Raw genomic sequence first — 27515 nt, forward strand, 5'->3', positions numbered from 1 at the left:
GTGGTCCACTCTAAGTGCGAACACGGCTCCGCATGGCCGCGCTCCGCGGAGCGCCAGTGGATCCGGCGCGTTCGCGCATCGAAGCAAAGCCGCGCAGGCGCACAGGGGCCCGGGGGAGGAGCTTCGTGTCGTCTGCTACCAGCAGTGCAAGCGAGGTGCGCGCCAGCGCTGTAGCAGACGACACGAAGCTCCTCCCCCGGGTTCCTGTGCGCCTGCGCGGCTTTGCTTCGATGCGCAAACGCGTCGGATCCGTTGGCGCTCCGCGGAGCGCGGCCACGCGGAGCCGTGTTCGCACTTAGAGTGGACCACCCTGTACAACGGTACTTCTGGTCTTGTTGACATTACTAAGCTGGATAAATTTTGATTTTCCGCTCATGTGTTGCGTAAGTCAGGCGTGTTTGTGCAGAAAGTTCAAGGTATACAAATTTTTTCAGCCCTTCGTTACAGTTTGAGGCTGCCTGGGCACTAACAAACATAGCCTCAGGAACATCGCAGCAAACACAGGCAGTTGTGAATGCAGGTGGGTTTATTTCATGTATGCTTTTGCCTTCTTAAACAGTATTTCCAGTGCGTGCCGTGCTTCGCAAGCTTATTCTCCATTTTTAAACCTTCCTGTGTATGTCTCTCTCTGACTGTTGCACATGTGTATCTATGCCCAGATGCAGTACCGCTTTTCCTGGACCTGTTGAGGTCTCCCCACCAGAATGTCTGCGAACAAGCAGTTTGGGCATTAGGCAACATAATTGGTAAGCTGCACTTGTGCTTTTCTACTGGTAGCAGATTATCTGACACTTTCATTCTATTTTCGTTTCGCAACAGTACTCTGAGATTGCACCTTTTCTAGGGTGCATGATCGGTGTATCCCGCTTCTTAGTACATTGAAGATTTCCATTACATGTTGTAGGCTTTGCTAGCTTCGTGTTCCACAGTCTAGTGGAATGTGCCTCACACATTATACATGATAGAACAGAGCTGGTTGTTGAAGGCTACAACAGTCCAAACTGAGAGCTCTGCAAAACTATGGAATTTAATGTTTTTGTGATGTACACAAAATGAGGAAGGATTGATGGCCCATGTGTGGCTGATCATTTGCAATTAGTTTTTAATTGATGTTTTGTGTGTTGAGCTGGCGCCACCTGGTGGTGTGATTGCAGGGGATGGACCCCAGCTTCGAGACTATGTGATCAAGCTGGGCGTGGTGGAGCCACTACTGTCATTCATCAAGCCCTCCATGCCGCTTACGTTTTTGCGCAATGTTACGTGGGTCATCGTGAACCTGTGTCGAAACAAAGATCCGCCGCCTCCCTTGGACACCATCCGGGAGATTCTGCCTTCCCTTTGCCTCCTCATTCACCACACAGACAACAATGTGAGCCACCCCTTTCGTGCTTTCATTAATTTTGGGTATCTCTGGACAAAATTTTTAATGAGTACCATTGTTCCTACTGGCTGAAGATTGGTTATGCTCCTGTGCAATGGCTTGTGCTTGTTTGAGATTGCAATAGACGTACTCCACAGTGGATGAGGTCACCTGCACAGGCTGTAAGTTAAGGTTGAAAGTGCTATAAATGCTGATGTTTCACATCTTTTGAATAGTTACTACTGAAGAAGTGTTTGTACAGTCGCTGGCCGATTTCTTGGTCTCTGAGGGACCCGGCAAATAGTCCGAATAATCGAACAGTTCGAAAAATCCGTGAACTTCAATGAAATCTTTGTGTACAAAACCAGCTTTAAAAGTTACGAGCTTTGCCGCTCCCCACGTTCCGCTTTCAGGCGACAGCGTCACGCTTTATCTGAGCCACTGTCATAAGCTTTCGTCATGTCCACACCACCTTGCATCACGATAGTCACTTTACGTCACAATGCCAGACAGTGCAATGCGGCCGCAGGTCATGCCGCGAACAAATGCATGCGCGGCGCAAGCAAGAGCACCCTGTTTCCCTGGCAAGTACGAATGAAGTCTGAAAAATTGGGCAATTAGCTGCGATGCATTCGAATTTTCAGGCACTCTATGGGGCATGTCGGGATGCTGCGATAAGTCCGAATAATCGAGCGTGTCCGAAAAATCAGAGGTCTGAATTTTCAGTGAGCGGCTGTACTGCCTGCATTTGGTGCGTTGTTGATTGTTGTGTTCATAGTAGTGAACTTGTGGCATTGCTTCTTTGCTTTGTGGCGCAGATTCTGGTCGACACAGTGTGGGCCATTTCCTACTTAACGGATGGTGGCAACGAGCAAATCCAGTGGGTCATCGATTCTGGAGTGGTGCCCCTGCTAGTGCCCTTACTTAGCCACAAGGAGGTGAAAGTTCAGGTATGTCCAATAAAGTGTCTCTGTGGTTCCGCTTGTTAAGTGAACGTGCTTGTTGTAGTAAGGTTGTAACTACCAAATTTTTTGCCTGACAGTGTGGTACAAGAAATGCTGTCTCGCAAAACAGTCGTGTGCATTGGATTGCAGCTCACAGTATGATTGCACTTTTCTTTTTGGTATATCCCCTTGGGGCATGGCGTCCAGGTTCGTGGACACCACCACTTTGCAGAATTTTTCTCAAAACCTCCATGTTTTTCAGAAGTCAGTGGTGCCGGCTGCATTTGAAATCCCTTCTGGACAAAATGGCAGGGTCATTTTGTGTCTAGAAATAAGGATCACTTTTCCAAACCAAGGAATAGGCATGGATGTCACCTAGTTGCACGGCACACCTAGGAAGTGCTGCCTGGTGCTGTCACTTTCTCCTCTCATGTGGTAGAATGTTTCCTAAAGGACACTGAAGCTCATTTTTCGTTATGGAGACACCCCAAAGGGGCGTCGGCAACATGCAGGAGATGATGAGTTGAGACACCACGGTTTCCCGAGCATCCGCAAGGGGATGTTGATGAGCAGTGCCTCACCACTTACCTGAGCACCCACGCTTCAATGTGCATGGCTCAGGGGATTCTGGTGGTTGAGCTGATGCCAAGTGTTTGGTCCTTTAAGGCCCCTCTGTGTAGGCAACACACCACTTTGGCCCCAGCTTCTCATGAACTGCATTTTGTAGGCTGTAAGTGGAAAGGAATCAGGATATTTTCCACTCAGCTGTAGTCTCACTCGCTAGCTGTATTGTTATTGCTGCCGGCAAGGAATGCACTTGTGTGTTGGTGCCCTACTGTGTGTGCGTGCTTAATGATCCGCTCTGGGAAATTTTTTTCTTTGATAAGTCAGATGCGAGGATGTGTATGCATACTAAATTTCTCGGCTATATTGAGCAATTATGGCAAGAGGCCCACGTACTGAGAATGCGCTGCCTGAAGGCATTCTGGTGTGGACGAGCCTTGCCTGCGCTCGAGTCGCTGTGTTTGAAATAGGGATCACATGCATCTCGAAATTGATGCTTTAGGTGATGTGCCTGAAATGCAGTTGTTCAGATTCTTCGAAGGCTCTTTGCGACTCGCAGTACGAACATACCGGCGATGTGTCATTCTGTTCAGACTCCACGTAGAACCAAACCAACTCCGCGATTTTTCGCAGCAGTGCCAGTACTGGGCACCAGAAAGGAATAATAAAAAAGAAAAGTTGCCATATTGTTCGGCTGTGGCACAAAAGCGAGACTATATGTAGCCTAGTTGGCGACAATTTTCTTGCTGTGATATGCAGTGGGTGGTTGTGCACTGCTTGCTCACTGTTGCTAGGCCTAATGCGCTCTGTACTGAAGCTGCAGGGAAAGTTTGGGAACCAGCCACTGCTTGTCATAAAACATTGAAAGTTGTCACCTGCGGTCGTCGACAGCATAAGTTCACTTTTAAATTGCACCACTCGCTTCCATTATGCCTTCGTCAGTGAATCGAGCGGAAGAGCAGTAGAGCTGAAACCTGCCTCACACTAGTGGTCGCAATTTGCTAGTGCGGAGCCAGAGGACTCTGCAGTACCGTCACTGGCAGTTGTCCACCGGATCGCATCTGTATGTGCATGCGATTCCGCAGGGAGCATCAGCAGTGTTGTTGAAAGTGGAGACTGACTTCCGTAGCAGTTTTTGGTGAGACCAAATGAGGGGCATATTTGTATATGCAAAGAAAAAAAAACAGTTGGGTCATGAAACGGACATTTTTATTATTAAAGATATCATAATGAAATTAGGTGTGTCTATGTATTTTTTTCCTGTTTTCAAGAGTATAATTGTTTCAGTGTTGCCGTTAGTTCAGATATTTTACAAGAAAATAACTGAAGCCTAATTAGTTGAATTCTTACAGGTAGTTAAGACACTTTCTACATTTTTTGGTTTCGATTGGAATGAGGCTGTAGCCAAAGACCTGCCATCTGGAGCTATGCTAATTATATTGTTGGTGAACTTCATCATATAAAAATGCTAAATTTTGTCCTAGCACTGGAATATGATGTATAGTTAGGTGACATTATGGTTCACAAAATCTGAAAAGTTTGACTCATCGGAACAAAAACAACATAGCTCCACAGTATAGTTCTTTCTGAATTCAGTGGTATAAGATTAATTCAAATTGTGCCATAACAAAATAACAAAAACTTCCTTGAGGCCGTGTAACCTTTGCGACTCGCGAGTATGAATATTAAGTCGCTGAGATTGTGCGCTTTCTGGTCGAAAATTGGCAGTCACGTGACGATCACACGCTGCTCAGATTCCCAGCTTTGAGAGGATGCCCACAGGTAGTTGCACGTCTTTCGCTCCTTTGCTGTGCAAGTTCAAACATCCGAAATGCCGTCTCCCCTTTCCTTCAGTTTTAAAGGCTAAGAGGTCTTCTGTAGTGTTTGGCCTTTATAATGGAAGGTGTTGGGCGTTGCCTTGTGGGAAATAAAAGGCTAAAGGTGATCACAGAATATTTTAAAACAATAAAATTGGGAAATTTCACTACCCTACTGCTTTCAGATTGCATTGTATTGCATTTTCTGTTCACTCTTAACTTCAAATTCGAACTGTGTTGGCGTCCCCATGCAATGATTTACTAGCTTTACTGTATTGAAGCAGAGGATGAATTGTTCGTGACCTCCTTTTTTTTTTATGGCCTTAAACGTTGGCTTTACATTTGTTATCTGTATGGGGCTTGTTATGTCTGAAAGTTGGTGAAATGCACGGCTTGTGGCTGGCCCGGCTGTGAATGAGCCAAACACTTTCATGTCATGGTGAGTCATTATTTGTCTTCGATTACTGACATTTTTTTCCTTCCTTTGCAGACTGCTGCACTGAGGGCAGTGGGTAACATAGTGACGGGCACCGACGAGCAGACACAGGTGGTGCTCAACTGCGATGCGCTGGCGCACTTCCCCGCACTGCTGACTCATCCCAAAGAGAAAATCAACAAGGCAAGTTTGGAGGCTTTTTTCATGCTGTGTGCATTCTGCAGGGGTGCAACTGCCGTGCCAAGCTGCGGCAAAATGCCCTGACTGTAGACAAATACAACTTAAGTCTGCAGTGAAGCTCCGCCCACATTCAGAACCGCCGCGCTGAATTCTTCCACGACCAAAAAATAGTCTATTGGTAAAACTTCTCTTGTTACCTGACTTCATTTACTACTGTGATGGCTAACGGAGTAATATAGGGCAGGAGAAGACTAAGCGCATGCGTTTTTGGTGCATACTCCGAGAGACTGTTTTGGACGGACTTCTCTTTTACTTTTACATGGCCGTTTGACAGGTGCTGGGAACTGCTTTTAATGTGACCTGCCAAAAATTGCTCCAAATCCTGCTTCATGTGTTGCACTCGATTCTGCTTTCTTCGACAGCGCCAACAAAAAGCAATGCATGTCTTAAGTGTTGCGACCATGTCACATTTCACTCATTAGTTTTTTTTTTTTTTTTTTTGGAGGGGGGGACGGAGGGGGTTATTCAGAATTTATCTGCCATAGTGTAAGCCTCACCGTATGGTCTGGCTCTCGTTTTCTGATGGCAGTTAGGTGTGAGGAATGATGACAAGACTCGCGAAAGGTGGTTGCGCTTTCCTGGGCCAAAGCTTGCAGCCTTGGGGGCTCCCATCGCTTGGCCATCTGCCTTGTATGGCTGACACAGCAGTGCATCTGAGGACAGTGTCCCTGTCCTCTGCCACTTCCTTGAAGTGCTCCAGTGGACTGGTGCAGTCCGGTGATCAGAGAACAATGAGGCCTTCTGGTGTTGTGCTGGCGAGCTCCCTGTGCTGCATGTAGAGCCAGGAGCAGTGCACCGTCTCATCACGAGTCCAGGGGGTGGGGCTGGAGTTCCCCTCGCTCTGCGCTTGGGTAGAGCACCGCTTCATGCCGCCCCCTGTCCCGTTCTGACCGTAGCAAGCACCTCTGTTGCTGAATCCCGTACTAGGTTATGCACGCGTTAGGTGGGGTAATAAGTTTTCAGTTACTGTTTCTGTATTTTGACGATTGTTGATTTTAGTTAATGCGTAATGTGCATTACACCGGATGACTTGGTCACTTTTCGCAGTGTGGTCTTGGTTATTGATAGCAGTGCAGTAAAACCTAATAATTCGAACTCTGTTTGCACTAGTCCGGTTAATTTGAAGATCTGTGGTGCTGTGTGGTAATGCCCAATCCTGATTTCACCACATACGCGAAATTCTAGCAGCCCGTGTACTGTGCGATGTCAGTGCATGTTAAATAACCCCAGGTGGTTGAAATTTCCGGAGCCCTTCACTATGGCGTCCCTCATAGCCTTAGTCGCTTTGGGACGTTAAACCTCATACACCAAACCAAACCAGTGATGCTTGAGGCCATGAGTAGGTGCTGCAGATTGACCCCGATTGAGGACTCTTTGATGCTGATGCTTGATGTGTGAAGTGCCTCAGCCACAGAGCTTACAGTGTAACCAGTCCATACGGACCGCTGACACGCATGTCTATACAGAAGACTGGCTTCACTGCAATGAAGTGTGATGCCGGTTTCAGTGTCACATGCTCTCCGTATTTCATCAAGGCACTGCTGGGCTGGAGGCAGGGGTACTCCAACTAACGAAAGTAAATTTATCTTTGCCTGGGTCTTGTTTGTGAAGGAGCAACGGCATGCTTCAAGTTTATCTCCTTTTGGCGCACTTGATAACTTCATGTTCATTTGCAAACGAGCAGTTCGAAAGTGACCTTTATTTGTTACTTAGCTTTGTATGTAGGCTCTGATACATGGCCTTCTGTCCTTTTGCAGGAGGCAGTGTGGTTCCTGTCGAACATCACTGCTGGTAACAACCAGCAGGTCCAGGCTGTGATTGATGCTGGTCTGATTCCAATGATCATCCACCATCTCAGTAAGGTAAGCACACGTAGCCACACAAATGTCTCTGTGGTCACTTCAGTAGCAGTAGCTACAAATGTGAGCTGCCCTAGTGCTGCTTCATGTGTACCATTTTGCACGTTTGGCGATTCTTGCCTTGTGCACTGTTATGCCAAGTTTTTGGAGACCAACAAAGGACACAGTTTATTCCCTTAGTGTATAAGTATGCTCCGGAGCATCGAATGGGCTAAGAAAACAAAAATGTGGCAAACTGTATTATTTTGTTTGCCTTATCACTGGAATCTGCTCAAGAGTGATTTTATTCAACTTCATCACTGTCACAAGATTCTACACATACCGCATAAACGCGTGTAAGGGCTGCACTTTTTTCACAGACTCGAGGGCCGATTTTCAGGGTGCGGCCCATACACGCGATGTGCGTAAAATTTTTTTTTTCATGTAAAAACAGACCAATCGGGGAATGAACGGCATTTATTCTGCGTCCAATCGGCACTCGCTGAGTATTTCGGCTCTGAACTGGTGCTGTGCTCTGGTGCACGCTCATCCCAAAAGAAGCCGCGCAGCGTGTCTGCTGTCAACGCGTAGCCGTTGTTCCGCACTTCCATCACATAAGAGAGCAGCACTTCTTCCATTTCGGGAAACTCGCACGGCTTGCCTCGGAAAGCGGGCTTTTTGCAGCTTATGTTTCTCAATGCATTCTTCTGGTTGCACCATTATCGGACGCACTCCTCGGCCGCGTCGAATTTCCTGCCCGCCGCACGCTTGCGTGTTCAAGAGCTAACTCCCAGCCGTGTAGCTATTAAGGCTCTTGCCCATCAGGCTAAAACTGCAAAGTTCGACGGCAGCATGCGAAAGCTACCACCACTACAACTACGGCGAGCACGCCCACACGCCACAAAAACAACAAAAGGATGGATGGATGGATGATAATGGCTTTACCCTTTGTACCGGGCGGTAGCTTTCGCCACCTAGCCTATACTTCCCCCATTGTTAATTTATTTTTATTTTTCCTTTCTTTCCCCTTCGATCTTGCAATGTCTAGTATGTCTATCCTTTTCCCCTCCAAATTCACCCCTCCCTTGATTTCCTCCACCAATCCTCCAACCTCCCCTTCGTCAATGTCACGCTTTTCCCATCCACTCGCCCGTCCTCCCCAGTAAATCCCAGCGCTATCTCTATGGCTGTTGCTGCCCCCTCTGGGAGGGCTGGGCGGATTTCTGCGCACCTCAGAACCAAGTGCTCTATGGTCTCCGTTTCCGTTTTACAAGCAGAGCACAAAATATCCACTTCTTCAAATTTGGACCTATACGTTTTTGTTCTCAGAGTCCCTGTCCTAGCCTCAAAAAGCAGTGAACTGCCCCGCGAATTATCGAATAATCGCTCTTTTTTGATGTCCTGTTTTCGTGTCCTATATATGCCTAGCGCCGATTTTTCCTGCATTCTTTCTTTCCACATCTTTCTTTCAGTCTCCTTTACCTCCGCTTTCACGTTAGTATTTTGTTGCGTCCCATCCCTCAGCCGTAAATACTTCGTTCTTAGCTTTCGGGTTCTATTAGTCCATTTTGTATTAAAGGCTGGAGCTGGCGATGCTGATGTCGATGTGGATGGCGGGAGGTCGCGGCGGAGAAAAAAGTTTACGATGATGATGATGACGACCGCGGCCTCGGGCGCCATCCATGGACGGCACTTGGAAGCTCCTGTGCGCGTGCGGCCGGAGCAACGGCGCGCCGCCGGAGCAGATCGCGGCGGCCACGGCACATGCGTGGCTCTGCAATCAAACGCACTTTTGCTCTCAGCCGGAGCTGATCGCGGAGGCCGCGGCGCGTGCATTTAGAAGGCTATTCTCACCTGGGTTGTGGAAAGTTCGGGTGCGGCCCTTACACGGATTTATTTTTTTTTAAACATTTCTTTCGGGAAAACGGGGTGCGGCCCATACACGGGTGCGGCCCTTACACGCGTTTATACGGTACTACGCAAAATTGTACAAGCCCTGCTTCGTATGATGGCTGGCAGGGTCCGTCGAAGATGAAAAAGACTACTGGAACACCTTAATGGCAAACATCATGTCACCCCAGAGTTTCCAAATTGGAATTAAGGTGGAGACATGCGCGCATGACAAAGCGATCCGCTACAAGACTGCTGCAGTGACAGTTTTGGTGACAGCTTGGGTGTGCGGCTGGCCTGGAGCCGTCGATGCAGTACGGCTCTTGCCCAGCCCGTTAACACGTGGGAGTGCTCATGCATTGTTAGCCCCCTTGTCAACATCAAAATGCCTCCTGGGTATTGGTATTCTGGTAGAACAAAATCTGATGCTTTTATAATGTGTGAGGAAAAGAGGTACAATTTATTTTGTCAGTCAAGAGTAGCGCACACGTTTATTATGTGAACTTGTCCTTTCTGTAAGATTTTCAATTATGCACCGGTTCCATGCTGTCCCCTGAAAGTCAAAGTCGTGCAATGGAGGTTCTGTTGGGTGCAGGGTGAGTTCCAGACGCAGAAGGAAGCAGCTTGGGCAATCTCCAACCTGACCATCAGTGGGACCAAGGCACAGGTGTCCTACCTGGTGGAGCAGGGGGTTGTGGCTCCCCTCTGCAACCTGCTGACCGTGCGAGATCCCCAGGTGGTGCAGGTGGTTCTGGATGGCCTCAACAACATCCTCAAGATCGCTGGCACCCAGTTCTACGCCGTGGCCAGCAGCATCGAGGAGTGTGGGGGCCTTGACAAGATCGAGGCCCTCCAGAATCATGAGAACGAGGAAATCTACAAGCTGGCATACGAGATCATTGACCAGTACTTCTCGGATGACGTGAGTGGCAGCCCTTTGAGCTTTACTTGCTTATGTGTTTGACAGTGCTTCCTCTTATGTAATGCATCCTGCACTCCATCCCAGTTGTTGCAGCCTTGCAAAGGCTACGAAGCTGGTGCATGCTGCATACAAGATCTCGAGAGCGAGCCAATAATTCACTATACATTTAAAAAAACGCGATTTCGTGCCTCACGGTGACCAGCGGTGCCAGCCAGGCTTTCACCTGAATCCGTGCACAGTGCGTCATATAGTGTTATATCAACAGTGGACTCACATTGTTTTTCTGTGCCCCCTCTCCCTTGCCCCTCGGGAATTCCTGCATGCATTGGCAGCCGGTGGAGGGCCCGAGTAGTTGGAGCCAGTGGAGAAACGCCGACATTTCAGCGTTCGAAAAGCGACGAGAGGAGAGCGGAAGGCGAGAAGATGCGGAAATTCAAATTTTAACAGCAGATAACTCTGCTTCCACAAAAGGCATTAAAAAAATTCTTGCTGGACGATATTTGTGATGCGGCGTCCTTTAAAGGGTCAGTCTACTCACCAAGATGAGTGTGTAAATAATGGCATATTCTGGTAGTTGGCACCTTGTAACATCAATAACGAGGGAACTGCTCCAGGTTTAGGCAGGAATTTATATTTTATTTCGGCATTAAAAGTCGCATAAAAAATGCATGGTGGCGACCCCAAACGTTCATTTTGTTCAAGCAGGTGGTAGTCTTTTTTTTGTAGAAGCGTAAGTGAATCAGTCAAACCTCGTTAATTCGGCCCCCGTTAATTCGGATAATTCGGCCCGCTCACTCCCTCCCTTCAAAAATGTACATAGGTCTATGGCAGCAAACTCTCGCTAATTCGGCGCAAAATTACGCATGCGCCGCTTAATTCGGACTGGAGACGGGGCCAAGGCCGGCGCTGAAGTGAGTTTTAGGAGCACGCATCGCTATAGCCATCAGCCGGAAACCACTCTCCATTCCGAAACCGAAACGGTGGTTCAAGGTGAGTTTTCAGAGCACGCATCGCTACTGTCATCACTTCGAGCGAGAACGAGAAGGCCTGAGGCGTGCGTGCGCGGTCGTCGGCATTCTTTCCTTCGTGTGTGCGCGCGCGTCAGGGCTGCCATTTTGGGATTTTCCGAGTGCGGATTAGGCTTGCTAGGCGTGCTGGGCGCACGGCGTGGTTGGGCCGTGACAGTGCGCCGTTCGCGTTTGTGGTGCTGCTGTGCTGTTGTGCTCCACTGTGATGGCTACGCCTGCCAAGAGGGCTAAGTACGTGGCCAAGGACTTGGGGACTAAAGTGGATATTCTGAAGGCGCTGAAAGATGGCGTTTCCCGCGAAGAAGTGATGCGTCGGATTGACGTGAAAAGAAGCACACTGGGAACATACGTGAAAAATGAAGCACAAAACTTTGAAGCTTTCCAAAATGAAAAGTTTCATGCAGCTCGCAAGCGCATGCGAACCGCAGCACACCCTCAACTGGAAGATGCGTTGTTGTGATGGGTTCGCACCGCACGGGACGCACGACTCCCACTAAGTGGCCCATTAATCTGCGCGCAAGCAGAAAGCTATGCCCTCCGCATGAACATTGATTCTTTCAAAGCGTCGGAGGGCTGGCTTGCACGTTTTAAGGGGGGACCCTGGTCTTGAAAAAAAAATTTATTAATCTAGATATAGTAATGAAATTTTCAGGCCACATGTATTTTTGTGCGCTGATTCTAGATATGTCATTTAATTTCATGTAAAACAAGTCCTTGAGCACTTATGCACTTTTTATGCTAGTCTTTTGGAGAGAGCATATAAGAAAATTTGCTGCAGGAAACTCGCTGAAATGCATGCCATTGGGCTCTCTTGACACCAAGGAATGCAATAAGGGTAAAATTATCATCCTGGCTATCATAGAACTGGAGTTACAGGGTACTGAAGCTGCCACTTCACAAACAGGAATACACACTTTTCTTCTCATTTCTGAAGCGACAACTTCAAAACTCTATAACTCAAGTTCTGTGATAGCCAGGATGATAATTTTACCCTTATTGCATTCATTGGTGTCAAGAGAACCCAATGGCATGCATTTTAGCGAGTTTCCTGCAGCAAATTTTCTGCAAAACTTTTCCCAAAATACTTGCATAAAAATTGCACAAGTGCTCAAGGAATTGTTTTACACGAAATTAAATTACATATCCAGAATCAGCGCACAAAACTTCATGTGGCCTGGAAATTTCATAACTGTGACTTCATTAATAAAAATTTTTTTTCAAAGACCAGGGTCCCCCCTTAAGGAACGACATGGGCTAGTATTCAAGACCGTGTGCGGAGAGAGAGGTGCGGTGGATGAAGGCGTCGTCAAGGACTGGCAGAACGTCCACCTTCACGAACACATCGCAGCCTACAGCCCAAACGATGTGTTCAACGCGGACGAGACCGCACTATTTTATAAAGCACTGCCAGAAAAGACAATTACTTTTAAGGGGGACCCTTGCACCGGCGGGAAGCGAAGCAAGGAGCGTGTGACCGTGCTTTTAGCGGCCAATATGACGGGCACGGAGCGCCTTCCTCTTCTCGTCATCGGAAAGGCGCTAAAACCAAGATGTTTTAATAACATCAAGCACCTTCCGGTTGACTACCGCGCAAATCGGAAGGCGTGGATGACTGCCGAAATATTTCGCTCCTGGTTGCAGGAGCTGGACCGGCGGTTCAAAGCCAAGAAACGGAACGTGCTGCTAGTTGTTGACAACTGCACCGCGCACTGCAGCGTTTCTGATCTTCAGGCGATCCGACTTGTTTTTCTACCGCCAAACACGACCTCCGCCCTACAGCCTATGGACCAAGGCATCATCCACTACGTCAAGAAAAAATATCGAAAGCAAATTTTGGAGCGTATGCTTCTTTGCATGGACAGAAGGCAAGCTTACAATGTAACGCTCCTGAGCGCTATCCACATTTTGGCGCACGTGTGGAACACGCCGGCAGCAGTGGTGGCGAACTGCTTCAGGCATAGTGGATTTGGACGACCGGAGTCTTCTGAAAGTCCGGACGTCGCAGCGCCTGACGAGGATGAAGAAGATGAAGGAGCACTCACTGCCCTGCTTCCCGCCGAAGTACAGCTCGTCGACTATTTCGGCATCGATGACGGTGTTACCGTAGCCGGTCAGTTAAGCGATGCGGAAATTATCGCCGATGCCCTCGGTGCGACGGACGAATTGTCCGACGAAGTATCCGACGAAGACGGCCCCCGCGAAGAACTTCCGGTACGGCGTAACACCAGAGAAGCTGCGGATGCCCTCGCCGTTTTGGAGGAATTTTGCTTTGATGCCCCGAATAACACGCGTGCACTGGAGGGGTTGGCACATGTGCGAAAACTCGTCCTTGCCGCCCAGCTTTCCACGAAAAAACAAACAACCATTACCGACTTCTTTGCAAAGTAAAGGTACGCAATAAAATCTTCGTTCATGGGCTGTTTTTGTTGTTCATTCGATAATTCGGCATTCGGTTAATTCGGACCAATTTTTTACTCCCGTGAGATCCGAATTAACGAGGTTTTACTGTACTACATACCGTTTGTATGCCCCAATGTCACAGAAACTTACGCTTTGTTCTAGTAGACTGTAGAAGGCGTACCGCTCGCTTTTTCTGTAAATCACATGAATATTAATAGTTATACGTACGCTAAACGCAGGCCCATTCCCACCTTTAGTTCAGCGTATGCTAGCAGAGACGCAAAAATACACTCAGCCTATAGTGGCGTCATCTGGTTGTCAGGATGGGAACCATTGCTGTAAACAAACTGACTCTCCACTTAAGCCTAGAAGCGGCAGAATCGTCACTCTAATTATTTAAATAAAGCGAATTTATCACTTATACGTTTTCTTATAGGCGAGATGAGACGGAGCGAAAGACAGGCGCCTCATTTATGCCCACTGAACGCACTGAAAAAGGCAGCAACAACGAGAATTCAGTCCGAAGCGAGAGGTCCGGCTTCGACGGGCGCCGCCATGTTTGTCGCCGCACGGCGGAAATCCACATGGTTACCAGATGAGACTACCATCTCATAAAGATGTGTTCCCACATCAATAAATTCTATTTTAAAATGTTCTACCGCACTTCTTGGCACCACACCTGGCTAAACGGTAATTTGAGTAAAGAGCTATCGGTTGCCGCAAAGAAAATATGGCCGATAAAATTCAGTAGACTGACCCTTTAACATCGTAGGCATACTGCAACTTTATTGATAGCCCCTTTCAGAGTCCCCCTGAGTATGCCAAGGTGACATTGCTTTCTTTTATGTTTATACCTTTGATGGATATCCATTTCCTGCGGAAGTACAGTCGAACCTCGTTATAACGAACACGGATACAGTGAATTATCGGATATAACGAAGTAAAGAAAAAGTTTGGTTGGACATGCTTTATTTCTCTGGGAGTTCTATCTGTATAACGAAACGAAAAATTCAAAATTCGACGCTATATCGGGTATAACGAAGCAGTTTTGTATTCACAGGGCTCAAAAAGCGCAAACAATTAGAAAAAAATTTCAAAACGCTAAATTTTCATCTTTTGAATCGCCTACACCTAAAATGTGTTTGAATCACCCGCGTTTCCGCACGCCACGCCATCTAGGGAGAGCGAATGAATCTAGCATCAACGGCTGCCTAGCATGTGACTGACACGTGATCGAACCAACTCCCGTGCTCCCCGGCCACCCTGCTGACTCGCAAGCTATCTCTATGATCGCTGCAGTCCAATCATGGTCCAATCTGTAGACGCCGTCACAGTACGAGTCGTAACGTACAGTAGTTTCACTTGAAACGAAGATAAAGATATTCAGGGCTGTTGACAGTGGGCGCAAGGAATAGTCATTGCCACGGACTTCGGTGTTGCGCCTAGTACTCTATCAACCATCTTGAGCGCTAGGCAGAAGATTGCAAACGTCCACTCTGCAGGCCTTGTGAAGAATGACAGCAAGAGTGTAAGGCTTTGTCACCACTAGGATGTTGAAGATGCTTTGTTTGCATGGTTCAAGTACGTTATAGCGCGTAACCTGCCTGTGTCTGGTGCCGTCCTTCAAATGAAGGCAAGAAGTCTGACTTGCGTCTGAGGCCACAATAACTTTCATGCAAGCAGTGGCTGGCTGCAGCGATTTAATGACCGCCATCGGATTGTTTGCCACGTCTTGTCTGGCGAAGAAGCAGCCGTTGGTGCTGAGAACTGCGAGAAGTAGGCAGAAAGCTTCCGCATGCAAGTGGAAGGCAAGCGGACCATTTCGGCGAGACGACATGGCATCAACTGGCGGTTCCAAACGTCATGTTCGAGGAATTCATCTGTGCAGATGACAACTTGGCTGTGGCGCCCGAACGGACTGACCAAGAAATTGTTCGTCAGGTGGTTTCTGCAGATGATGCTACAAGCAGTGATGCATGTGAAGATGGCGAAGTGTGAGCTCTCAGCAGCGCCGATGCCGCTGTCTTGGCCAGGAAGTTGAGGGGGTACCTCGGGAACCTACCTGTGGCTAAATCAGCTGACATTGGGAAAGCGCTGCTCTGTGTTGATTTCGTCGAGAAATTTAACCAGTCAAATAATGTGAAGTGCCGCCAAACGAAGATTGCGTCGTTTTTTAAATAAATTAGTTTTTGCACCTGGCCAGCATCCCGTGCACCCGATTTGTGAGAGTTCACTCTTGCTTTCCAGTACGAAATGCAAGGCGAGGTTTGACATGCTTACACCACGCGTTAAATTCAAAAATAGTGCATTTTTTCAACCCTGTGCTACCCAAGCTAAAGTGCCCTTTACTTGGGTTTATTAACAGACCTTTTCTGCGGGAATTTGAGTGCATACTTTTGTAACGAATATTGAATATAACGAGCGAATTACCGCGCAAAATGCGACTTCGTTATAACGAGTTTCAGCAGTGCAGTTTTCTTTTTATTTGAAGCCATTCACAATGCTTTGCTTATGACCCCTAAAATAGCATTTTTTGATGTGCCAGCAGCCTTTGAAGTAATTTGTGTCACCTAGGGACAGCGCGTGCAGCCATTTGTTAATTTTTGTGTGGGGTTTCTGTGAAGTGTTCAGTTGCTATTTGGCCATGGTAATAATGAGCATTGCTTGAAAATGTGTCTGCCAGGTGAGGACTGTTTTAATGAGGACTGGTTTGTGGTTAGTGTTGCATTCATAGTGAAAAAATAGACTGATATGTATTGTTTCACTACTGGCACTGGCCTTTGCCTACGAGGGTTTGTAGGGAGCAACTCTTTTTGTAGCGGGGTATTTGAGTTTTACCTATCAGAGAGCGAGGCAAATTTTTAGCCCAGATCTTTAATTGCAGACAGTGTTGCTACACAGCTCTGTGCATTTGCGGAATAGCAGGTTAATTCGTATCTGTTGTAAGGAATAGCTGTGCTAGAAATGTAGTCTGTAGTACGCTAGCTTACTGGGCCACCATGTTTATTGCATAGGCCATGTAATCGTCGTGCATTAAGCAGGCCAACTGAGGTTTCTGTCTCGGCCTTGAATTCGGCGTTGTGTATTTGGCCTGGTGCACCCGTGTCGTACAAGCCTTGCACATCTAGCCTGCCCCTTAGCTGCATAGTACAGTAAAACCTCATTAGTACGTACCCGCTTACCAAGTAGTTGCGGTTAAAATGTAGTTGTGTGAATTCCCCGGCGTAGCCACCATTGAAACCAATGTATTGGCTGACCGCTTAAAACATAGTAGCCCATGAACTGCCTACCACTTAATGCGTACTTGCCGTCGCGATTTGGCTGGCGCCATGCTATTACGCAAAACGTTTTCCGCCTTTCCGAAGAGCATTGTCAACGTGCAAACCGCTGGCGATTCAACACTGCGGCCATTTCGGCCATGTCCCGACGAGCGCGGCGATGTCCATGTCAATGGGGAGCCCGAGAAGCGTCGGCCGCTTCTGCGTTCTTGCGCGCGAATGCATCGTCGCCAGCCCTATCGCAGTAACCATTACCGTCACCCCCCACTCTACCCATGTCATGTGATCTCGCTACACCTCGAGGAAACCTCGCAGCGCGCGTGACATGTTGTGGATGTGTTGCAGTTAGGCAAAGCGCGTCTTTGTTCCGTGTGCACGCGAACGGTGGGCACCATGCCGAAGCCTACGCGACCGAAGTATCGCGTGCTAACAGTTAAGGAGAAGTTGGACATTATTCCTTCAATTGAAAATGGAACTACGAAAAGTGCACAAGCGCGTGCGTGGGACTTGCCGTTAACAACGGTCTGCGGCATTTGGAATGCTCGGGAGAAGTTGAAAAGCGGGGCCCTGTCGAATATGAAGAGGTGCCGCTTAAGGGGATCAGCTTTTCCGGAAGTGGAAGAAGCTTTAGTGCTGTGGTTGAAAAAAGCAAGGTCAGAAAACCTGCCTGTCACCGGACCTCTCCTCGCCGAAAAAGCGGAAGTTTTTGCGGCCCAGCTCAACTGCAAAGACTTTTCGTGCAGTAACGGTTGGTTGGCCCGTTTTAAAGCACGCTACAGCATAAGTTCGAAGGTGGTGTGCGGAGAGGCAGCACACGCGGACAAAGAGGGTGCCGAAGAATGGCAGAATGGGTTACTTCAACAAGAGCTGACCAGCTACGCCGCAGAAGACGTTTTCAACTTGGACGAGTCGGCGCTTTTTTACCGACTTCTGCCCAACAGGACACTGGCGTTAAGGGGGAACACTGCACCGGTGGCAAGCTTTCGAAAGAAAGAGTATCAGTTGCTTTTGCGGTCAACATGACCGGGAGCCAGAAGCTGCCACTCCTCGTCATTGGAAGATACGCCAATCCAAGGTGCTTCAAAGGCGGTCGATTGCCCTCGGGGGTTATTTACAGGAGCAACCAGAAAGCCTGGATGACTGCCAAGCTTTTTGAAGAGTACATCCGGCTTTTGGATCGGCGTTTCATGGCAGAAAAAAAAAAAATCCTGCTCGTGCTTGACAACGCGTCCTGCCATTCGGAGTTAACAAACTTGGGCGCAATCAAGCTCTTTTTCTTGCCACCCAACACCACGGCACTTGCGCAGCCTCTCGACCAAGGCATCATTCGTTCGGCCAAGCACCACTACAGGAAGAACCTCCTACGCAGAATGCTCCTGGCGATGGAAAGCGGGAAGACGTACTTAATTGATCTGCTAGGTGCGGTGCACCTCCTAGCGTTCTCGTGGCAGCAGGTTGATCCTGTAACAATACAGAACTGCTTCGCGCGCGCAAAATCATAGTAAGCGCAAGCGATTCCGAAGTCTGCGATCCCGCCAATGACTGCGACACCCTACTAACGGAGGTGTTGGAACGACAGGGTGGTGCGGAGGCTGTGAACTTCGAAATGTTCTGTGAGGTCGACAGCGACGTTGCAACCACTCCAGGCTGGTCGGACAGCGAGATTGTCGCCGCAGTTGCACCACCCCAAGGCGGTGAGGAAGACGCTGAGAATGAGGACAGCGGCGACGAATTGCCAACCGAAGATTTTAGCCCCACTGTAGCGGAAGCTTCGCAAGCATTGGCAGTAATGAGGGCGTTCGCCGAGAAGAGGGGCCTCATGGAAAAGCTTGCCCCCAGTCTCTCCAATTTTGAGACTGCTGTTGTCGCCGCACGGCCGCCACGGCGGCAACTGAAGATGACCGATTTCTGGTCGGTTAAGGTGGTGCGTACTATACCCGTGTTCCCGCGAACTACGTATTACGGGGTTTTACTGTAGTTATGGCATTCTTTGTACCGCATATACTCGTGTAATGAACCCACTTTTTTTTCCCGAAAAATTGACTTCAAGTTGGGAGGGGGGGGTCGTTATGTGGGAAAACTTTTTTTCCGAAATTTTTTGGGCGATTAAATTTCATATCACAACATGGAAAAAAAATGCAACCACAGCATTACCTCATAGAAAAACCACAGATCCGATGTGAACAAAAAATTTATTTCACACACTGCTTGGCTCGGTCTCGCATTGTCACTCGGCCTCGCTCTCCGAGTCGTGGCTTTCACTCGCGTCGCTTGCAACTTCGTCGTCGTCATCGTCATTGTCCCACAACGTGTCATCTTCTGTGCCGTCCAAGCAGTTTGAGATTCCAGTTTTCTTGAAGCTGCGGACGATCACCTTGGGGGTAATTAAATTCCACGCTTCCAAAATCCATCGGCAAAGCATGTCGATGGTTGGCCTTCGTATCTTACCAGTCGGTGTCAGGTCGTGGTTGCCCGCTGCCATCCACTCAGCGTACAGCCGCCACACGTTGTCCTTAAATGGTTTGTTGACAGAGACGTCAAGTGGCTGCAGCACTGAGGTTAGGCCACCCGGAATTACGGCAATGTCTGTTCGCAGCTCGCTCATTCGGCGCCGGATGTCTTCATCTAAATGGCCACGAAAACTAAGACAAGGAGCGACGGCAGAAGAAGGGCCCCTGGTCGCCGTCCCCAGACTGTCTTGAGCCAGTCGACCATCAGTTGTGCCGACATCCACCCTTTCTCTTGGGCACGAATGTGAATCCCATCTAGAAAGGTGCCTTTAGGAAGAGTTTTCCTCTTAAATATAACGAACGGCGGCAGTTTTCTGCCATCCGCCGTTACAGCGAGCATTACGGTGCACCGCTGTTTCTCGGCGCCCGTTGTCCTCACGTGCACGCTTCTTGCACCTTTCAGGTCCACAGTGTTGTTCCGCGGCATATCAAAGTTTATCACCGTTTGGTCGGCATTCCCAATCTGAGAAAGCAGGAACTTCTCCCGGATACGTATCACAAAGTGATGAAACTCGCGCACTTTGTCCGCCGGCAGCCGCTGACATAGCGTCGTACGCCTTCTCAGGCATAGCTCGTTCCGACGCATAAAACGAGTTGCCCAACCACTGCTGGCTTTAAATTCGAGAATAGGAATGCCGTGACTCCTTGCAGTGGCCCGCGCGTGGTTCTGAATGAGCTCGTGAGATACAGCACATCCTTCATTGCGCAGCCTCTTCACGTAGTTCAGCACTTCTTCCTCCTTGTGAGGGAACTTCCCTTGTTTGGGCCCTCGAAATGCGCGCCGATCTTTTCCGGTAGCCCTCAGTTCGTCCTCTTGTTTACGCCAGTAGCGCACACCTCCGGGTCGACATTGGAGAGTCGCCTGACCGCGCGGTTGCTGTACTCCAAGGCATGCTCCACGACTTTTATCTTGAAACCTGCCGTGTAGCTGGCGTAACGACCTATCACCACAATGCACAAGTCAGAGCACACAGACCACTCACACGCAGCTCCAGCAATATGGCGGGTGGCTGACATCCAAATGCGTTGTCTTTACTTCGTTTTGCTGCCGCTGCACACAAACGGCGCTATGAGCAAGGTTTTGTTTTGCGTTTGACAGATGGCGCTAACAACCAAATCCCCGGCAAAAGCGCGCGGTCGCTAAGTTTCGTTGCCGCGTCACCTGCGCTCGTGTCTCCGGCGTTTCTCTCGCATTAGACAATAATAAGCACGCGGTTCTGGGAAAGGAAAGATGCGGCAATTGTCACTCTCACTAAGAGGTCACCCGAGCTGCGCTGTGAGCGAAGGGTAGAAGAGCCGTAGTGAAGGGCTCCAGAATACTGAGTTACCTCGTTGGCGTATCTCGCATTAAAAGATGCTGGCTGTATCACGTCGCGATCTGTCGACTTTGCTATCGTCAGCAGTGCCGGCCAATGGTGCCCAGATAACGCGAACATGCTCCAATATGGCCCTGAAGATCGGCACGCAGCTTTTACGCGAGAAAAAAAAAAAATCTCATTTTTCGAGGCGAAAAGTAGGGGGGGGGGGGGGGGGGGGGGGTTCATTATGCGAGTGGGTTCATTACGCGGGTATATACGGTACTTTCAGCAGGGAGGCATGGCATTGTGGATGTAGAATGTTGAGGACGTTTTGTTGCACTGACATTGTGCACTGCTTCCCCACCATCACTGTTCCTCTGCAGGTGGACGAGGATCCTTCCCTGATGCCGCAGAGCTCTGACCAGGGCTACCAGTTTGACCCCAACGCCTCCATCCCAACGGACGGCTTCAAGTTCTGATGGCCAGGCTCGGAGCCTCCCGTGGCTGCCACGGCTGGGGCGGGAAGAAGAGCTGCTGCCACTGGGACAAGAGGGGAGAGAAGGGGCCGCACCTCCAACAAGCGCGGCTGGCAGCAGCCAAGTGGCAGTGTGTGCAACTGGTGCGCAGGAGGAGAGTGAGCGAACGAAGGCAATGTCGCAGACAGTCTGCTGCGTAGCGGTGCGGATCAGCAGTGGCGCCCTCTGATTCTGCACACTTAACGCACCCTTGTAGGCCACCGTTGACCACCGGCGCTTTGACACGCCCTTGTTTTTTTTGCCGTCACTCTCCTGTCAGTGTCAGTCTCCCTTTCTTGTGCAGACACCTCCTGTCAAGTTAGGCTATAGAGAGGTGGTTGTAGCTGTTTGTATCGTCCTCCCTTCCCCTCCGCATCCTCTTCTGTGGCTGTGTCCGTCTTTGTCCCTACTGTATTTTTTTGACATAGGTTGCGGCCTTCCTTCAGTTTCTTTTTGTCTTTGTCGCTCATGCCTGGTGCTATCATGGAGAGAAATGGACCAAGCACTGAGGAATTGCACGCTTTGCTCCCCCCCTTCCCCCCCCCCCCACTTCCTTTCTTTTCCTCTTTCGTTGTCTTTGTGTGTGTATTCTGAACGAGCATGTGTTGCCGTGCCAGGTGTCTTGTCCTCTGCAGAGGTGCTGTGTCGTGTCCTGTAGCCAGTCTCTGCGCACTGTGCTAGCTGTGTCTTGGCAAGCGAGAGCAAAAGTAGGGAAGAAGACAAAAATTGCAAAAGACTGTCACAAACTGTAGAAGAGAATGCAGATTAGTGTAGTGCTCGTAGGCAGAATTATTTTGAATCTTTATGTGGTGAATATTTGTTTTTTATTACTTTTTAACGAATGGTGGTTTCTCTGTCAGTCTTAATACCTCAACAGCTTCCTGATGGGAGGAGAGAGAAGCTAGTGTCTAATTACTGCCCATTCATATTGTGAAGTGCCGCAGGCGAACTTGTGTGGAAATGGGCCGGCAAAGACGACGAAAACGATGCCTCACTAAAGCCAAATATCAGAGACACCATGCAACAAAGCGATCAAAGGCTGCTACGCAGTGAAAGTGGACTTCGCCACTTGCCTGCAGAATGAGGAAGACCTTCTGGACTAATTGAGCACAATGGCCAGAGTCGCAGAAGGAGCAGAGGACACAAAAATTAGAGCACTGCAGAAGATCAGTTGTTCATCCAGGTGCCTTAAGTTCTCCGGGAAGCTTCCCATAGTGCCCTTGAAGTTGGATGAAAACAGAAGAGGACAAAATTTGTGGCCAACGGAAAAAGACCAAGGCGACACTGCTGCTGTGCGGGGTAGTGGTGAAAATTGCTGGACACAGCTGGTGAGCGTGAAGTGCCAATCTGCAAGCATGTGGAGTCGGAGCCGTGGAACTGCTGCTTGCTGCTGTGCTGCTCTTTTTTTTTTTTTTAAGCGTCCAGCTGTAGGTGAAGCTGCTTCCATTTCTTTGTTCCCAGTGACAGTTGTGCTTGAAGCATCTGGGTTTTGTGAGCAGCTCCCAAAGCAGTCTAAGCAAAATGGTTCATGTCTAAGATTGGGGTATGCCTTGAGCTGGCTTACTGTGGCATGAACCTTTTCGTGTAAATATTGATGCAATTCTGCTCACAGCATTCATTAGTCACTCTAATGTTGCCAGAAGGAGCCTTTCAGGTTTAATTCTTGGCATGATTGCAATGGGGGTCGCTGTGCGCCCTTTGATCACAGTCATGTTTTGCTGTCGCACGGACTTTTTTTAGCAAAACATGAGGTGTTTATAAGTAGGCTTCGTGTATGTTTAACAAATTGTAAAGCCATGTGAGGACACAGGTTGGTTGTGTCATAATTCGGTGGAAACTTTGTACGAGCAGGGCAAGTGTACAACTTTTGACCCAAGTGACTGCTGTTGCAGTAATGCTCTGTTTTGAGCCTGCTGAAAACCCAGAAGCTTTTTGTCCATTTTTTCTCTTGCCTCTTTGTGTGTTGTGAAATGAGCGATTAAAATATCAATCGCTTCCACGTCGTATTGAGCGTTTTTGCAACTTTTGATGGCTGGTATAAATAGTATTATTTGGCGCTGATTTCTTTTTTGTCCTTGGGTGCTTTGACCTTTACGTAAAATGCAATAGCTGTTTGCTTCAATGGTTGATGTGTTTGTTTATATAATATTTCTCGTTGTTTCTAGCTTTCAGGAGTTTTTTTTCTAAGAAAGGCAGACATTTCATGCACTGTTGTGGGATTCCCGAGATGCCCTATTAGGTTCTTGGCACAGATGGACTGGTCTCGTTAAGGAAGCTAGTGTCTTGGAAGAGTTGCTGTGTTGAAAATTGTGGAGAATGATTGCCATATCCTCAAAGTATAGGTAAAAGCATGTTATCAGAGTTTTTCTTTCAGTGCCAGCAACATATTTGAGGCACCCTTGTGGACTGGCCATGTGCGCTAGGTGCTGACTGTGAAATTGCTCAAATGACCTCTCATTTTTTCCCTGGCAGGGGAATTAACCAGTCTGGGCAGAGCATTGTAATTGCAGATTGCAGGAGGTTTGTCTGCGTGTGAGGATCACCATGTTAAAGCTTCCCAAACGTCCATCTTCAAGTGGATCGAAACACCGCCTTGTGATATATGCTGTCCGCAAAAGAAAAAAAAAAGGTTTCTCTCTCGCCTTGATGGATCATTGAAACCAGGGTGCAATTGTGTGCAGGAGGTGGAGCCTGGCAGTCCTTAGTGTTGTTTTTCGGTAGCATTCCTGCTCTTGCCTCTCCAGGCCTCCTGTAGCCAACTCTGATGGCATACAACGTACAGTGCACTACGCGTCTAGTGTAACCTGCTGTGGTTTCAACCTCTCTGTTGCCCCGTGAGCCTTGTTTCAGGGGTGCTGTGTGCGTGTGTGTGTGTGTGCGTGTGTGTGTGTGTTCATCCAGTGCATTGTTGGGCACAGCTTGGTGAACTTGAAGCCTGGAGCACTGGGTGCTGCTAAATAGGGTTTGTTGCTGGCGGCTACCGTTTTTAAGCTGGTGATGATGACTTGTTAGGGGTGCGTTTGGTGCAAGCATTTTTTTTTTTTCTGTTGGACCACTAAACTTGTTGCCAGTGCAAAGTTGTGCGAAATGAGCTCAACAAACTCCTCCTTTATAGGTCTTATTGGAATTGAACCTGGGGGTCGCTGATGGGATGTGTAAGCGTGCTGAGCGTTTGCTTGCTCAGCTCTCGAATCAAGTTCACCAAGGTGTGGTAATTCCCGTTTTGAGCACCTGTTGTATTGGTTGGGTGAGCAGCAGCTGACAGGTAGTGTCAACTAATTAATGTCTGTGGTTGGCTTTATGCCTTAAATTATTTTTCTCTGCCGGAAGACTGTGCATGTTACAGCTTAAGACAAAAAGAAAAATGCTTGTTATTTTTGTTGCATCATTTTCCTGTCTAGCTGGCGGTCCCCATGCCTCTCTGGGAGAGTGTGCAGTGCGTATTTTTCTTTTAAGTTCCGGCGTCTTGATGCTCTTTAGATGTCGTGGTGCGTCTTTGTAAGGAAAACAAATGTCTCCAAGGAGGACCATTGTACATACACTGCAAAGCAAATACTACCTGTAAATTTCTTTTTGGCGGGGTTCGAAATTTGTTTTCCTTGCAAAGATGTCTCTCCCTTTTCAAGCTCCTTGCAGGCTACCTTTAGGTTTACAAAGAGTAACTTGAAATTACAAATTTTTTTATACTGTATAGGACGTGCTATTTCAATCGGGCACATAATTCAAAGGGTGAATGAAATGCCCCTTGTAAACCGAGGTGCCATGGCAAATAAAAAAGAACCTGGTAATCAGCTTGTGCCTTCTGGTGTCCTCCCTTGTTTTTGATGCAGAGAATTCAGGGTCCATGCGGGTCCTTGAAAACTCTTGAATATGGAAGAAGTGTTTTCAAGGGTTTAGAGTGGGGGAATTTTAATGGGGTCCTTGAAAACCCTTGAATTCTGGTGTGGTGAGGGAGGCGGCCATGGAAAAACGCTAGTATCCTTTAGGTTTTGTAAATTATCTTGTTGGAGGTAACTTTACTGGAGCTCCACTTTTGTGGCTTTGATTGCCGTCCCTTCGGCAAGAGCTCTGCGTAAATGCAGACGAAGCCCCACTGTCTCAGCCCGACACCACACATAGCTACCAAGGTCAATTGAAATAGGTCGCGAAGCCGGGGCTTGAATGCGGTCCAGAACCAAGTGCTAGCGACATCAAATTAGTGGTGGAACTAAAGCGCCAAAATAAAATGAGTGGACAAACACTAGAAGAGGAAAATAATTAGGATATATTTCGTTTCAAAAGGATTCATAAACAATTGCAGTGATTCCGTTTTAAAATGTTTTAGTTGTGTGCATTTTGTTAGAAAGTATAGCGCTTGCTTTGTAAAAATTTTATGACAGCGTTCGGCTCAGAGCAGCGGCAATGGCAGCGGGACGATGCCAAGGTTGACGGTGCTCTGATGTAATACCCTGGTCATATCTTTTGACCATTCTGCTTGCTTTTGTTTGAAACTCGATTCTGCTAGCCCTACTTTTTCCTCGTTGCTTGTTGCTCGAGTTCTTGGTGTGCATCGTTCGTGTACAGTTTCCGCTTTTCCCTTTTGCCAGCGCTTCTGTGTAGTTTCGTTCGGTTGGGTGCGGTTCTGTCGCTTTTGCCCTATAAGGGCATCGTCTGTGGCCATGGGGCCCCCGTGCGCAAAAAAGAGGTGTGCGGTTGCACGATGTGCGAGCGATAACCTGTCTGGCGGCGTCACATTTCATCGCTTCAGCGCTACACCTGCGACATTCAGCGCGACACCTGAGGCGAGGACGAAGGAAAAAGGCACAACGAGAACTGACTACCTAAAAATAGCGTTGGTGGTCGGCACTCGTCGTGTCTTCTTTCTTCGTTCTCGTGTCGGGTGTCGCGCTGAAGCGTCGCGGCGTTCAGCAGTTTATTTTTCCCGCCAAGCAGCACGTGACGCTGACGTCACAAATATGACGTCATTAAAACACGTGACTACGACGTCGCGTTTTTGTTTTAATTATGACGTCACTTTTTAGTTGTCACCTTGTAGCTACCGTCACCCCGTAACCTGCCCCAAGAGCAAGGTTTGGGCGCGAAGCGAAAAGACACAGTGCGAACGCACAGAACCTGGTGCGCCGTAATCGTAGGGAGCCTATACACAATTGCGACGCAAGCGGTTCACCGGCACACAGCAAGCACGCGCGCATCGCTCCGCTAACCAACGCAGGATTCCCCTAAAGCCATTCTGTAAAATTTTCACTCCACCATAGAAAAAGCAAAGTTACAGGGTCTTCAGCGTCGCCCACAGCTGTGCTGCCATGCAGGAAATTTTCTTTCATGCAGGCAACAATGATCTTCGCACCAGAAGAGTTGAAACAGCTTTGTTATTAGAATGATTTCTAGCAAAGACTGAGCATGCTGGCTCAGGTGCCAATCATTTCGCAATGATGCCGCGTGCTGGCACCTCTGGCGACGGACTACGCTGCTGCTTGGCCGCCGTAGATGTTGCTAGGCCTAGCCTGTTTCACACCGAAACCGCAGCCAACGGCGCGTCTAAAGCGGCCAGAGCTGAATGAAAGGACTGCTTTTTGTACGGCTAGATGTCAGATCCATCAGCTTATAATAAAATAAAAATGTCAAGTTCCACGACGCTTTCAACAGCGAAGCTTGTAGACGCAGGACAGGTGTGAGGTGCAGCTGTGGGTAGAAACAGCAGAAATCGCAGTTACCGCTTTTACGAGCAACTCTTTTTTTGGTTGCTAGTAAAAGCTCCCTCTCTCTTGTCCTTCCGGTACGGGGACAGATTTCACGCTGAGGGACGCCTTCTATGCCCAGTCGCACGATCCGCCTTCTTTCCTCGATTGGAATTCTTGGTGGCATTCTTGCGAAGTACCGAAGCCGATGCAACCGTTGAGCACGACCGCAGCCCCGTGCACAAGGCGCGTGCTGTAAGCGACCTTCTTGAGCGCTGCGCCGTGCGTCAGCTCCCGTGGCCGCCTAACGGAGCTGACCTCAACCCCATCGAAAACATCTGGGAGTCATGAAGAAGGAACTTTCCTCACGGCGCCTTTGTGGTGGCACAGCTGACCAGCTCTGGCGTGCCGTCAAAGAGGAATGGGAAGCCCTGCGCCGACGTCCAGACTTCGTGGCGGCACTATATGACTCTATGCCAAGACGACTACATAAGTCAAGTCATCGCGGCAGACGGCAACTTTTCGTCTCACTAAGGTCACTCTGAAGAATGCCAATGAGATATTTAATCTGCTTTCGCAAATAAATTTCATCACTGACAATAATTTTTGTGATTCGTCTTCCTAAGAATCTCTTCGGGACTGAACTATTGTAAAAAAAAATTATCGTCAAAGACTACGTATCGTAGACCCCAATTAAAAAAAAAAACTCAGATGTTTTGCTGAACAGAATATCAAGCTTATTGCGAAGACAGTGCCAATACGACAGCTTCGAAAGAGAAGTTCACCGTCTCTGTTAT

The 27515-nt window shown here is 48.5% G+C and overlaps 1 protein-coding gene across 1 annotated transcript in view; it reads left to right on the forward strand.

Moving 5' to 3' along the window:
- Window positions 1-24832, forward strand: part of Kap-alpha3 (karyopherin alpha3) — a 33835-nt gene extending 9003 nt beyond the window's left edge. The window contains exons 4-11 of the mRNA XM_089543865.1: window positions 435-520; window positions 660-746; window positions 1155-1369; window positions 2179-2310; window positions 5176-5304; window positions 7119-7223; window positions 9685-10011; window positions 20909-24832. Coding sequence (XP_089399991.1) covers window positions 435-520; window positions 660-746; window positions 1155-1369; window positions 2179-2310; window positions 5176-5304; window positions 7119-7223; window positions 9685-10011; window positions 20909-21004 — 1177 coding nt within the window. The 3' untranslated portion in view covers window positions 21005-24832. The remainder of the gene's footprint in view (window positions 1-434; window positions 521-659; window positions 747-1154; window positions 1370-2178; window positions 2311-5175; window positions 5305-7118; window positions 7224-9684; window positions 10012-20908) is intronic.
- Window positions 24833-27515: the final 2683 nt, after the last annotated feature.

The sequence above is a fragment of the Amblyomma mixtum genome, chromosome 5, assembly GCF_055824585.1.
Source record: "Amblyomma mixtum isolate Tamu chromosome 5, ASM5582458v1, whole genome shotgun sequence".
NCBI classification, from domain to species: Eukaryota; Metazoa; Arthropoda; class Arachnida; order Ixodida; family Ixodidae; genus Amblyomma; species Amblyomma mixtum.